The 12660-nt window shown below is 46.1% G+C and overlaps 1 protein-coding gene across 1 annotated transcript in view; it reads right to left on the bottom strand.

Moving 5' to 3' along the window:
• Positions 1-11671, bottom strand: part of LOC146179281 (uncharacterized) — a 69645-nt gene extending 57974 nt beyond the window's left edge. The window contains exons 1-2 of the mRNA XM_084579595.1: positions 11588-11671; positions 6639-6681 (exon numbers count right to left, since the gene is read on the bottom strand). Of these exons, the coding sequence (XP_084435721.1) occupies positions 6639-6681; positions 11588-11671 (127 nt within the window). The remainder of the gene's footprint in view (positions 1-6638; positions 6682-11587) is intronic.
• Positions 11672-12660: the final 989 nt, after the last annotated feature.

The raw sequence follows: 12660 nt of genomic DNA, 5'->3' as shown, positions 1-12660 counted from the left end.
GCGCCCCAAAACGCGTTCAACATTTATCGGGAGTGTTCCGCCGATGTGGCTTCACGTGACCATTGAGCGAAGATGACGCGCCAGGAGCTGGTATTGTGGTACCCCTGCTTCGCAGCTGGTAAATGTGTTGTGTTGCTTTGGGTTTTAGGACACATAAATAACTAAGGCTAATAATAGGTTAATAGTAAGGCTAATAATAGGTTAATAAACAAAAACTTTGTAATTTGAGCCTTGAGGAAAACATTGCAGCTAGCTATGTTTCAAACATATCTACGAACTCTGAATTCACATCATGGCCCCTTGTCTCGTTCTTAAAATAAATAACGGGAGACACGTAAGCTTTAAAGACATGAAAAGATAACGGCAGATGCCTCCTCTGAAAGGCTCCGCTTGCAGTTCCTCATCTGCATACATGTACTCTCTGCTCGCATAACTACCAATGCCTAAATGTTGCCTCTAATATCTCGCACATTGGTATTAGCGGTCAATCCTAAGCTGCAAGTCGTTGGCAACCGTCCCCGACGAGGATATTGTAGCGACGCGTGTAAACAGAACCGGCTGCATGCCGAAGACTATGAAGCAGTGCCGGAATGAGCGCTTTAGAGCGCTTCTGGACATCCGTCTAAGTTGAACGCTTTCACCGCCGCTCGTCCAGCTACTGGTCAATAAATGTGAACGCGGTCGCCCCTGACTGGCGACCTCCACAATACAGAGCCCTCTCTAACTACTCCGTACGAACGTTCCTGCGCGGCCAGAATCGGCACCCGCGAGGCCTGGAATATTGATGCCCGTCCCACAGTTCCACCTCAAACTAGAAAGCCGAATTAGCAGTTCCTCCTAACTTTGTGATACAATGTGGGCTCTTTATGGGGTGAAATATTCATTGGCCTAGCTGCGGCACGATTAGCGTACACCGAAGTTTGACCTTCAGCCGACCTTCAACCGTGTCCTAGCGGCCTGCCGAGTTGCCTGCTGCTTTTTATTCGCACGTGCTGCGCACAGAGTGAGCCGAGCTCGATACTTCTGCTGCTGCTTGGCTTCTAATTCTATATCGCACACCTGCTTCTTCTTGCTCACACATCTAGAAAAGCTTTATTCGCACTGATACATATATCCACAAATATACACATTTTCCCGGCATAATGCCACACAGCCTTCCAGCTCTCAGCATATCCGACCCTCCACCGCTAATTCTCCCCATATGACTCGCCTCCTGGGACCTCTCCCTTCAAAATGGTTGTTGTTGTGGCTGTAGGAATAAAAGGAAAGAAAATGCACGGGCCTGCTACTGGCTCTGTAGCTGAGTCACCTCCAATGTCTCGTGCAGACAGAAGAGAATATACAGAAGAATTATTATTATTATTAGAAGAAAGGAAAAAGAAGAGGGAGAGAAAGACGCGCGCCGCAACAACAGCCGTCGTCCGCCACCGAAGTAGTGGCGGGTGCTATGACGGCCTACAACAGCAAAAGTTCGGTGGCTGGCTAGAACCGTCCCAGCACCGTAGGGCCAGGAACTGCGACCATTCACCACTTTCCTTCAACATGCCCGCTACACCTTCGTCTCGTCTAGATCTGGCTGTAGTGTTCTAGTGGTCTGCATACATCCATAGAACACTCGCACGTTTGCACGTTTTCTGCTTAGGCAGCTGTGTTCAACTTTTCCTTAATTTTAAGTAGCATAATCGATCGACTGCCACCCTTCACTACCTCCTTCTCGCAGCGGAGGTGGCTCAGCTACAGAGCCTGTAGCAGGCCCGTGCATTTTCTTTTCCTTCTTCCTGCATCCACAACAACAACACTGACATCGCACAGCACACGGACGCCTCTCCGCTTCGCCTCCATCGAAACGCAGCCGCCGATGATCGGGTTGAACCCGGCACAATAGTCGGGCATCTTAACCACTTCTCCACCGCGGCACTGAGAAAAGTTTTCATTAGATTTGAGTCTCGTTACATCCAATTCTTTTATTTTCATTCTTGCAATGGGAAAGAGGAGATTTTTCCCACTCTCTTTTGCTGCCACTTGTCAGACGTGTCCTGGGGCTTTTCCGCATACTAACAGCAGTTAAATAAAATGTAGAGGTTTCATAATCGTGATACTATTTCTTTTTTGTTAACGGTAGGCAATTCAGAACACCCGTAATTTTGTTTCATTATAGTGATTCCCTAATTGCTAACGCAATGAAATATTCTGAAGCACGCAACATGCGTGCAAGTAATGTGCGTTGGTTTCATACAGCTTGTCGTTTCCTGCTTTCTTTCTTTAGTAGTTGTTCAGTTGACGTTAACCACCCTGTATACTTGCAAAGCGCACATTCAGCCTATGCAAAAGTTATACGTGCTACGTTATGCAGCTTTATCTCTTTTAGCCTCAATTTCGCTACAAGTTCTTTCGCTTGGCTGAATATCCTGGGAATGACTAATTACGATCGTTCAAGACAGAGCAGCGACTGCCCAGTCTCGACGGGATCGTGTACAGGGGATTAGCGTTGGGCCGACAGGGCTATACCCGGATCGTACAAGACGGCGCCACTGAAGCTAGGGAAACCATTAGCCTGATGACCATGGTCAAGTCTCGTAGATGCAAAAGTGAATTCTATTATAGATTAAGTATTTGCGGTGCTGTTATGGCGGTAACTAACCAAACGGTTTCATCACTGTCTGGGCCTATTCATATAGCGCTTCGATCTTCTCCAGAACAAGCACTTATAGAGTGTTGGTAGAAGCGTATTTATCAGACTTGCTCAATGTTTAACTATGTCATGGACGATCGTTCGAAGTTCCAATAAAAGCGTCCTTATTGATTTGAAAACTTGGGCACTTACTTGTAAGGCGAAGTTTAGTGTACATCCTTTGCATGTTAAGAGAGAGGCACAAAATAAGGTTTTATTCGATTCGTGCTTTACGAAGTAATGTCGTTTGTTATGCGGAAAAAAAATAAAAAATTAGAGGGTACTTCTCTTAGATGTCTCTCAAGAGGAGAATGGCGAAATTCTACCCTTCCTCTCCTATCATTTGCTTTCCATCGTTTACGTCTTATTGGCTTTCTTGCAGTGCTGCATATAATTATAATTGGTTTCTCCCGCTGCGGTGGTGCAGTGGTAAGACGCCCGCCTGCTCCGCCGGAGCATCCTGGTACGATCCCGGCCACCCCGTAGCATGCGCCGCTAATCGCTAGGCTGCTCTGCTCCTGGGGGCGGTAGATGCTAGTCGGAACAGCCCGCTTTCTTTGTCTCTTCTGTCATTTTGTCCCTTGCGGAGCCACCGTATCGAGCAAACCCAAATACGCTCCCGGCCACCGGCGGTTGCCTTTCAATGGGAGCGAAGCGAATCGGCGTCCGTGTGCTGTGCGATGTCAGTGCACGCCAAAGAGCCCCAGGTGGTCGAAATTATCCCAAAGCCCTCCACTACGGCACCACTTTCTCTTTTTCTGTTTTCACTCCCACCTTCCTCCCTTCCCTTACGTCTCTTTTCAGGTGTCCACAGAATAAGAGCAACAGATACTGCACCTTTCCTTTCCTGTGAACCAATTATTATTTACACGAAAAAAAAAAGCGCAGTACCTGTCACACCCCCCTCCGCGGGATGTGCAGCTCTCCACCTGCAAGCAGTGGGAGGCCGCTATGCTCGCTAATACAACTTCGGGCCATCGAGCGTGACACCAAGGTCGCCAGAGCTTAAGGGCTCCTGGCCATCTAGCGTGGAAGCTCCTGCCTGCCTGATTTTATCAATTAATAAATATTTATCCTCCTCCTCCTCTCCTCCAGCAAAGGCGAGTTTGGACGGTACACCATCGCCCCTGTCGCGTGGCTTTCCTTTTTCTTGGCGCGCGTTCAAGTGTGGGATTGCAGAAGGCAAGAACGCTAGACACGAACGCATCTCGCGGAATATGACATATCTCGCGCAGTGATCTCACGCACAACTCTCCCGCACTGCATTCCGTTCCATGAGTCTAGAAACGCTTTCTTCCTAAAACAAATTTCTTATAGAAAAGGAAGAAAACAGTATTGGCGACACTTCTTAACGGAACCCGAACCGTGTCGTCCCGAAAGGGATGAAAGTGGGAGTCAGAGAAGAGAGAGTGAAGGAGGTGCCGTACTCGAACGGCTGCGGAATAATGTTAACCATCTAGGCACCTTTAACGTATAGTGACATCGCGCAGCACACGACGCGAGCTCCACGTCCGTCGAAACGCGGCTGCCGCGGTCGGGTTCCAACCTGGGAACTCTGAATCAGTAACCCGAACATTTTAACCACCGAGCCACCACGGCAGCTGGACAAAAATATCCGGTTTTGTGTTTGCGAGATATTATAAAAAAAGGGATTTCGATAGTGTCGTTTTGGGCTGCGCGGCTCAGTGCGTCTATAGGCTAGTCGCTTTGCTCGAAGTTCGGGGACGCCTCTTCAGTCGAAGAAAATAATTTCGAAGAGAATGTGTGCAAACATCCGCTCCCTGTGGTGCCAATCATAGGTCCACTTTAATCATATGCACACTTATTCAGCACCCATAACTTGTTTCAGTCCTCTTTCGTACTAACGTGTGTTACAGTTCAACTGTTACGAAGATATTCATTGTTTCAAAGTATGGCGGTGCAAAAAAAGAAAAGGGCCGAGACTAGACCATGAGGGTGTCGCTGAACTTTAAAAAGGTAGCCAAGCGTTATGACTTGAAAATCCATACAAGCTACCAAATCCATGCAGAAGGACCAATCCAGACGCAATCAGGCAACGGAACTGCGGCAAGAAGCACAGGCGCAGCGTCACTGAATGCGCAGAATGCGTAGTTTACCAAATTCCCTTAAGCTGTGGAATAATGTAAGTTGTTTATGCGTGAATGTATATCGGTATTGGATATGCATGAACGACAGGTCAAGAGATCATGAAAACAACGTAAGCAATGCCCGCGAAAGAAAAACATTTGAATGTTTTCTCTAGCCACTGACTTTCAGGGGCTGTTGCCCTGGTCCTAAAAACACGTTTATTAGTAACAAAATCAAAGAACGTACAACAGAGAAATCGTAGAATCTGAACAGATACAGAGCCTATAGAGCAAATAGTTGACCTACTTGCGCATGTGTCAAAGGCGACCACACATTTCACCGACGGCATATGTGCGTGACTAATTCACAATAAAAGTTAGAGCTTCAGTGCCGTCCTTCTCATCTCGTGTCGATCCTTGTCGTTTTCTTTTTTTCCGTGCCATCTTTTCAAAAATGTACCAACACGCCCAATATGCCAAATATGCATTATACATTTAATCGAGCGTTTCTCTATATTCACTAAGTCGTCAATCCTTCATGTGCTCATGTTTTATGTTTTGGTTAATCAACAAACTGTGGGCTACCAACTAACATATCGTGGTCTGTCTTTCAGTTAAAAGGAAATAAAAATAAAAAGGCACATACCGATGAAGACAGGAGCTGTTCGATATGAAGAGGCCAAACTGACCCATATGCCGTAAGCCATTTGCAGCGGACCTGGCAAAGCACTCCATCTTCTACAGAGGGCGCCGTGCACTGAATTGGGGGAAGTCTTAAAGTTGTAATTGTAGGTTGGAGTTTTAATTAAATTTCGCCATAAATGAAATCTCCCAACGACGCCCAACACAACCAATGAGGGTAACATGGCAACCACATTAAGGACGAAATATCGAGTGCTTTTTAATTGTCTGCGCCTTTATTCTCAAATTATTGATCCGGATACAATCATTACACACTGCACATCGATGGTACGTGCCCTTAATTTCCCTTAATCTAAATGCAAGGTTCCTATTTCATCGCTTCTTTTGTCGTTCGAGTTGTATCGAATAAACTCATCGATATTTTTGTCATTGTAAAACCTTATGAAGTCATCAGCGTTATCATCTGGCTCTCAGTGTTCCTGTTTATCAAGAAACAGTGTGTACAAGCATGAAGCTTTCGCAGCACACCGGAGAACATCAACGAAATAAACTTTATACAACTAGATATAAACTTTGAAATGATGAAACGCTTGAGCGACGCGTTTAACGCAGTGAAAGATGATTGATATTTCTTTATGACAATGGAGTGAATTACACCAATAGCCTTCAAATCCATAACATATTAGATTTAGTTGTTCGAGAACAGATTCAACAAAAATTATTGGCTAGGAGAGTTTTTTACATAGCGTTCGTAAAACCAAATACATGATCATATCGGCTATGATGCTACTAGCAGGGCAGATGAAAACCACGCTATTCTGGCGAATTGAGCTTATCTATGAAACGGTTCGTGTTGACTGCCTCTTATAGTAAAGGTTGTATTTGATAATACTAGGAGACCAAATAATGCCTTAAACGAACGAAATCAGTGCAGCCTTCCTAATACTTTTCCTGTTAAAGAATGTTGAGGTTACACTATATTTGAACGAAGTTTCACGAGCGTGAGTCATCGGCCGCAGCCGCAGTCCTAGCCGTACTCGCTTTCGGATTTATTAAGCTTCTCGGCAGAGGTCTAGTTTGGCGTCTCATTGTTCCATGGTCACGGCAGCCTGTCTGGAACGACTACGGCCGCTACCTTTAGTGAGAGCAAGTTTCTCTAAGCCACGCCGCCTCTTGCTGTCACGCCGCGGGGTGGGGGTTGAGGCGAATCCGCTCGACGCTATGCTCGCGGACCTCACCGGCACTGTTGAAGTTCGAACTTGGTAGAGATGATGATGTTTGCTGCACAGAGCGAGAATGTGTTGCAGTTTTACACGAGGCGTGATTGGGTGCGGCGATTACATAGTATGGCAAAAGAAAAGCTGCCCTGTGATCATAATTGTGACCCGGAAATAAAGGATAGCGATCTCGATAGTAATAGGATAGTGATCTCGTGTCTAGGTCAGGGAAGCTGGCCTGTTAGGGCTGTCGATGGTTCAAAACAGGTCGCGGCAATGTTTTTTCGACGTATCTGTTACAAGGAGCAGATGCTACTGGTGCACGCGCAGTACCTACTAGGGCTTGAATGTCAAATATTCGGGGCCAGACGACTGAGGCTTGGTATGGGAAAAGTAAAGCTTGCGCTTAGCAGAGAATGACGACAGAATTACGTATGACATGATAATGCTAATAAGTTTGCATAGCGTGTGGAAACGCCGATTCGCTGTTCGCCATGCCGATCTTCATGGCAGAGCTATCAAAGCGTATTTGGAGGATTCTGTCCAACAATAATTGAGGTTTTGAAAACTGAGTCGCGTCTACCTGAGTTCATCAATATTAATTAGTAATAATAACAATAATGATAATTGGTTCACAAGAAAGAAAAGGTGCAGTATCTGTCACACTTGTTTATGTATTAGAAAAAATGACCAATTTGAATGTTATGTAATTGGACGTATTGCATACAAATTGCTTTCCCTTAGATAAATCGGCGAGTCTGTTGTTTCTGTGAAACGAAGGCAATAAAAACAAGAAAGGCCAATGTGGCGTAAACGTCTGCGCGCTTGGTTGAGAAGAGGAAGGATGATGGTTTCATTCCTGGTGGTGGCACGATTCTTCTCTGAGTTCGTGCGGATGCATTTTTGGTCGACACCATGTATACTCCCCTTACAAGCCAACGAAGGTTTCTGTCTCAAAATGATAGGTGTAACATTGAATGTAGAACTCATATGCTGGGCGGATGAAGGAATAAATCCGAGTTACTGACACCCCTTGTCAAAATCTACAAAAAAAATAAAAGGTTCAAAAATTTATAAATAATGGGTTTGGACGGGACGTGTAACGCGCAGCCCAGATAACCAACAGTTGCTAAGGGCGTTTGGATTTCAAGAGAATGCAATGATAACAAAGAGGCGGCGGCATAAGAATGGGAGTTTGCGAGGGTCAAGTGGATTCAGCTGGCTTAGGAGCGGGTTAATTGGAAGGATACGGGAGACGTCTTTGCTCCAGATTGGCCAGTCGTTAAAAGGTACTCCGGAAATATCGTCTTATAAACGACGTTTCCAGTGAGCCCTGAGTCTGCCCTATTCTTCAAACTATAGAGGGTTTTAGTTTACCGTGATCCGCTATCCACTACAGTGATCCGCCGCGTAATTGCGTTCCCTCCACGGTAGGGTCCCGCGACTTCTTTCTCCTCACTGGTTGCCTCTCAGCGGGTTAAAAGGCGATTGTTACCGAGAGGTATCTCTGAACGTACACCTAAAGGTAGCATACACTCACTAGAGAGATTTAGCTTACCGGGATCCGCTATCCGCCTCCGTGACCATTTACAGCGCGTGAGGGGGCGCACATGCTGATTGGTCCCGACGCGGCAAGTATATGTGCCGGCATCAAGTATGTGGCGCCATCTATCGGCAGCAAGGGGATCTAGGCATGCGCAGTGGAACGCGCGGTGGCGGATCACGGTAGTGGATCGCGGTAAGCTAAATTTCTCTTATAACCAGCGGCCGATAACTCGCATAATCGCATCACGCGTTAACAAAGAAGCCGCGTCAGCGCTGTGTCACAGACCCGGTCGTTTCATGACTTTCCTAACAATAGGGATTTCAGTTATGAAATGCGACACTCAGACCAGACAATGCGGCTCCAAGAATTCGCTCAGCAAAATAAGAGTTCAACTGGTGCTGTTTTCATGTTCGCCTTGGGAAATGTTTGTGTTCCTGAGTGAGGCTGTGGAGCTTGGAAAGGTGAATAAATTGGAAAAAGAAAATAAAAAAAGGAAAACACAGAGGGGTAAGAATCTTTTGAATAGAGCAAGTAAAGGTCGAGCGGCGAAGAGGTCGGAATAAAACAAATCGGAGACCGAATGACTAAATAAAAGGAAACGAAATAAAGAATTGAATACGTTAACAAGTATCCAAACAATGAATGCAAGGGAACCACAAAGGAGGAGATGGAAAGAAGGACGAAAAGACGCGAACTAAATAGTCCACTGCAGCAGCTTTTCTCACGACGTCAGCATTGTCGAATGTCCACCACGGACATTCTCTAAGACTGCGACTGCTCAATTTCACAACATTAAGTCGGCAGCTACTGGCAATCTCGCCTGATACTGTCAATACTACAAATATGGGTTCATGTTAAGAAAAGATTAATATAAATATGACCGCTGATTTAGCGGTATATGCTGAAGGGTTAATTAGGTACACTATGACTTCGTTTTGCACTCTGGCTTCGGATCGCAATTACTTATTATCATACAACAGTAATCTAACACGATATGTGAAAGACCACCTGGCATATGAATTCTCCGCTTGAATCAAACCGTATAGGCGTGCCAGTGTGCTCTTAATAGCAACGTGCCTGACTAGGGATCCGAAGGGTGACGATAGGTTTCATTTCCATCGAAGAAGTTATTTCCAGCTTGGCAGCTCCTGCCTTTCCGGCTTCAAGCAGGCATCGGCAAAAGCGGTGAACTCAACGCTAGCATACTGAAACAAAAAGGAACTTTTCGGTGCATCATAATGTCATTGTGGAAATTTATTTCATTGCTGAAAGCATTTTAACGTTATTTTATTCGTTTATGAATAGGTGTTCAATGTGTACATGATTTCTCCTGCCCTGGTGCTCGGCTCTTCTGGGTTGAAATACATGGGAAAAGAGGTCATGGGCCAAGAACGTTGGTTCAATTAGTGGTCGGTTTGAGAGAAATAGAGAAAGGAAACGTGAGTCGCACGTGGACGATCATCTCCTCACAAATGTTTTGCGCTGGCCATCCTGCCCTCAGACACTGCGCCTAGAAAAGTAGGCTAACAACCACGCTCTGTATTTTCGAGAGCGTCGCCCTATCAAAACAGCCCATCTCGGTGCGTTGCGTACGCTTCTCAGTTCTAGTCACCGAGCTTATAAACGTGTACGCTTCCAAATCGATACAGGGTCAAGGCACCTAGACCGTAATGTGTTTTGTTCCCAATTTAAGTAGCCCCCACGTGCGTGCGGTTTCTAACGGTTCGTTGTCTCTTAAGCACTGGAGAGTGAAATTCCCCCTCCCCCTCCTGAAAAAAGAAAAGACGCAAAGCTGCCTGTTGATACTAACTGCTAGCGCCCTGAAGTGTTGTTTTCCTACTCTGGTAGAACTGCGAACATAAAAAGAGAATATTCGTCCTACTACCTAGGTCACCAAAGTGAGTCACCAAAACGGGACCGCATATTGACGTACGTTGTCGTGTGCACTCTGTATAAACGCTGAGACAATTTGGCCTGCCTTGACGAGACTTCGACTGCAGCTTCATAGCAATGAAGGAACCCTGCTGCAGAAAGGAGAGCCCCACAAAAATAGCAGCGTTTATATACGTATGCATATCTCGTCGCAACTTTGCTGCCAGACCGCTTTTCTTGAAACTACTTTCGAAAAGTTGAGACTATGACGTGAATGTATTCCAGGAATGGGTGAGCGAGTAAGAAAGTGAGTGAGTGAGTGAGTGAGTGAGTGAGTGAGTGAGTGAGTGAGTGAGTGAGTGAGTGAGTGAGTGAGTGAGTGAGTGAGTGAGTGAGTGAGTGAGTGAGTGAGTGAGAGTGAGTGAGTGAGTGACTGAGAGTGACTAAGGTAGAACGAGAGGAAGAAGATGGTTTACACGGTATGAAGGAGCACTGAACAAGGGTAAAGGGGTACGCCTCAGTTCGCAGGTCGAGCCAACCTTTCGACAAGTGGACTTGTCTTCGTCAGGGCAAAGCAATCATCACTGGCAGGGGTTTAAATACACTTTTGCTTCCGAAGAAGAAAAGCTGGGGAGAGAAAAGTGGGCGAGAAGAAAGTAGGTTTGAAGGAGTGGGGAGGGGAGGATGGGTGAGAAGAAAGTAGGTCATTGAGTGAACAAAAAAACCGTGACTAAGAGTGACTAAGAGGGTGAGAGAGCAAGTGCGAGTGAGTGACTGAGGTTAGAGTGAGTGAGAAAGAGAGAGTGACTTAGTGAGAGTGAGTGCGTGATGTAGTCAGTAAAAGGGAGGAAGTGAGTTGCTGAGTTAGGGATGTAATTGAGTGAATGAGTAAGTGGGTGACTGAGTTAGTGAGAATGAGTGAGTTGAGTAGGTTAATCGGTCGCTACTCTCGACAAGTATCCCTCAGCGTTGACGAGTAGCCAGCACTTGAGTCTGTAAGTGCGAAGGGAAATCACAGCGGCTGTGGACCGCACTGTAAGATATCGTCACGAGCGATTAGTATGCACTTCAACAACATTTTTAAACTCCAGACAGACATTCCTTTTAGCACTGGTCACGCGATGACGCCAAGTGTGGCGCTTGGTAAAAGTGGAGGCCAGTTCACATGAACTAGCCAAATGTATTATGTTTTGTTTGCTGAGGTTTGGAACCATGTCTGTAAGAAATACGGAAGTAGCAGTTGAAGCTTATAAAACATACCGTTTTGATTTGTAGCAGCGAAGGTAATTCCCGGTTGACATCTTCTGTCTGCCAGCTTTCAAGGGTTAGTAGACTTACTTTCTCTATAGATAAACCGTCTTGACGCCAGAAGTGCTATATTGCCCTGTTGTGACCGGGCACGGTTATTTTAAGCTGCTACGACACGATATTACTCGATATTTTCTCTCGCAGCAACATATGGCTTAGTTGATATTAGAGCGTATGGGGCCCGCACCCAGGGAATCCAAATCTCGCGCTATTTCCTGCGCTCCCCATCGCCACTTTCACTTACCCCTTCCCTCTCCCGCGTGGGTTGGGACAACCGGTCCCAACGCGGGATATAGAAGCGAGACGCACGATTGTCTCTAGGGTCCATTCTGTCCTTCGTGCGTCGGCTTCTTCCTGGCTATCCTGCCTGGAGCCGGCCGCAACTGCGCGAGGCCCCTTAACTTATCCCCGACGAGCCGCCATGTAAAGAAATAAATCCATTGGTTTTACGTCCCGCCTCGGCCTGTCTGTGTATCCCTCGTGGGCAGAGGAATTCCCACTAGAACTGAACAATAAAAAGACAGCGGAGCCGACGAAGAGCAACCGCGCATAGATACCATGGCTTTGATTCATGCACACGAATGTTCGAAGTAGAGTGGTAAAAATTTTAATAACAACTAAAAACAAGCAAAACATCGAAAAAGGGCGCCTAATACTGCTTGCATCTGAGAATGCGAAGGCATCGCTCTTTGTTTGATAACAGCTTCCTCCCAAACATTTTCCGAATTCATGCACGTTCTTTTTCATATGTGTTTGCGTGTTTGCTACACACCGGCGAATAGGGACGTTTTCTCTTCAGAGAGACGAGACTTCCCAAGACATATTCGAAGTGTATTCCAGGTTTCATGCGTGTTTATTTCACGCACTGCTTCAGCGTGTCGAGACCTGTCGTGATCAATAACTGCGTAGGAAACTCTACCGCGCTTCCTGGTTGCATTCGACAATTATTAATATCGTTACATCAATACGCGTCCCGAAAACGCGTTACCAGGTTATACGCACCAGGACGCTTCACTGTGTACTCCTCTAACAGCTTGAACCAACCACACCCTTCTTGATCTATACATTGCTTGCTAGCCTGGCTCACACAGGGATAGGGTTATAAACTCAATGACGACCAATTTGTATTTTACAATTACTTCTATTTTCCGGCCGTTCCTCCTACTGCCATTTTTACGGGTATCGTTGAGTATAGAGAACGCAAACTGCCACAGCAACAACTCCAGACGGATTTTCGTCCAATGGGCTACTCATGCTTTCACATTAAAGAAGTTTCGCAGTTGTGGCCCGACACAAGAGCTTCGATTGCCCGAGGAA

The sequence above is a fragment of the Amblyomma maculatum genome, chromosome 9 (genome assembly GCF_055883805.1).
Source record: "Amblyomma maculatum isolate TAMU_Amacu chromosome 9, ASM5588380v1, whole genome shotgun sequence".
Taxonomy (NCBI): Eukaryota; Metazoa; Arthropoda; class Arachnida; order Ixodida; family Ixodidae; genus Amblyomma; species Amblyomma maculatum.
This window is presented reverse-complemented; position numbering and strand designations above follow the sequence as displayed.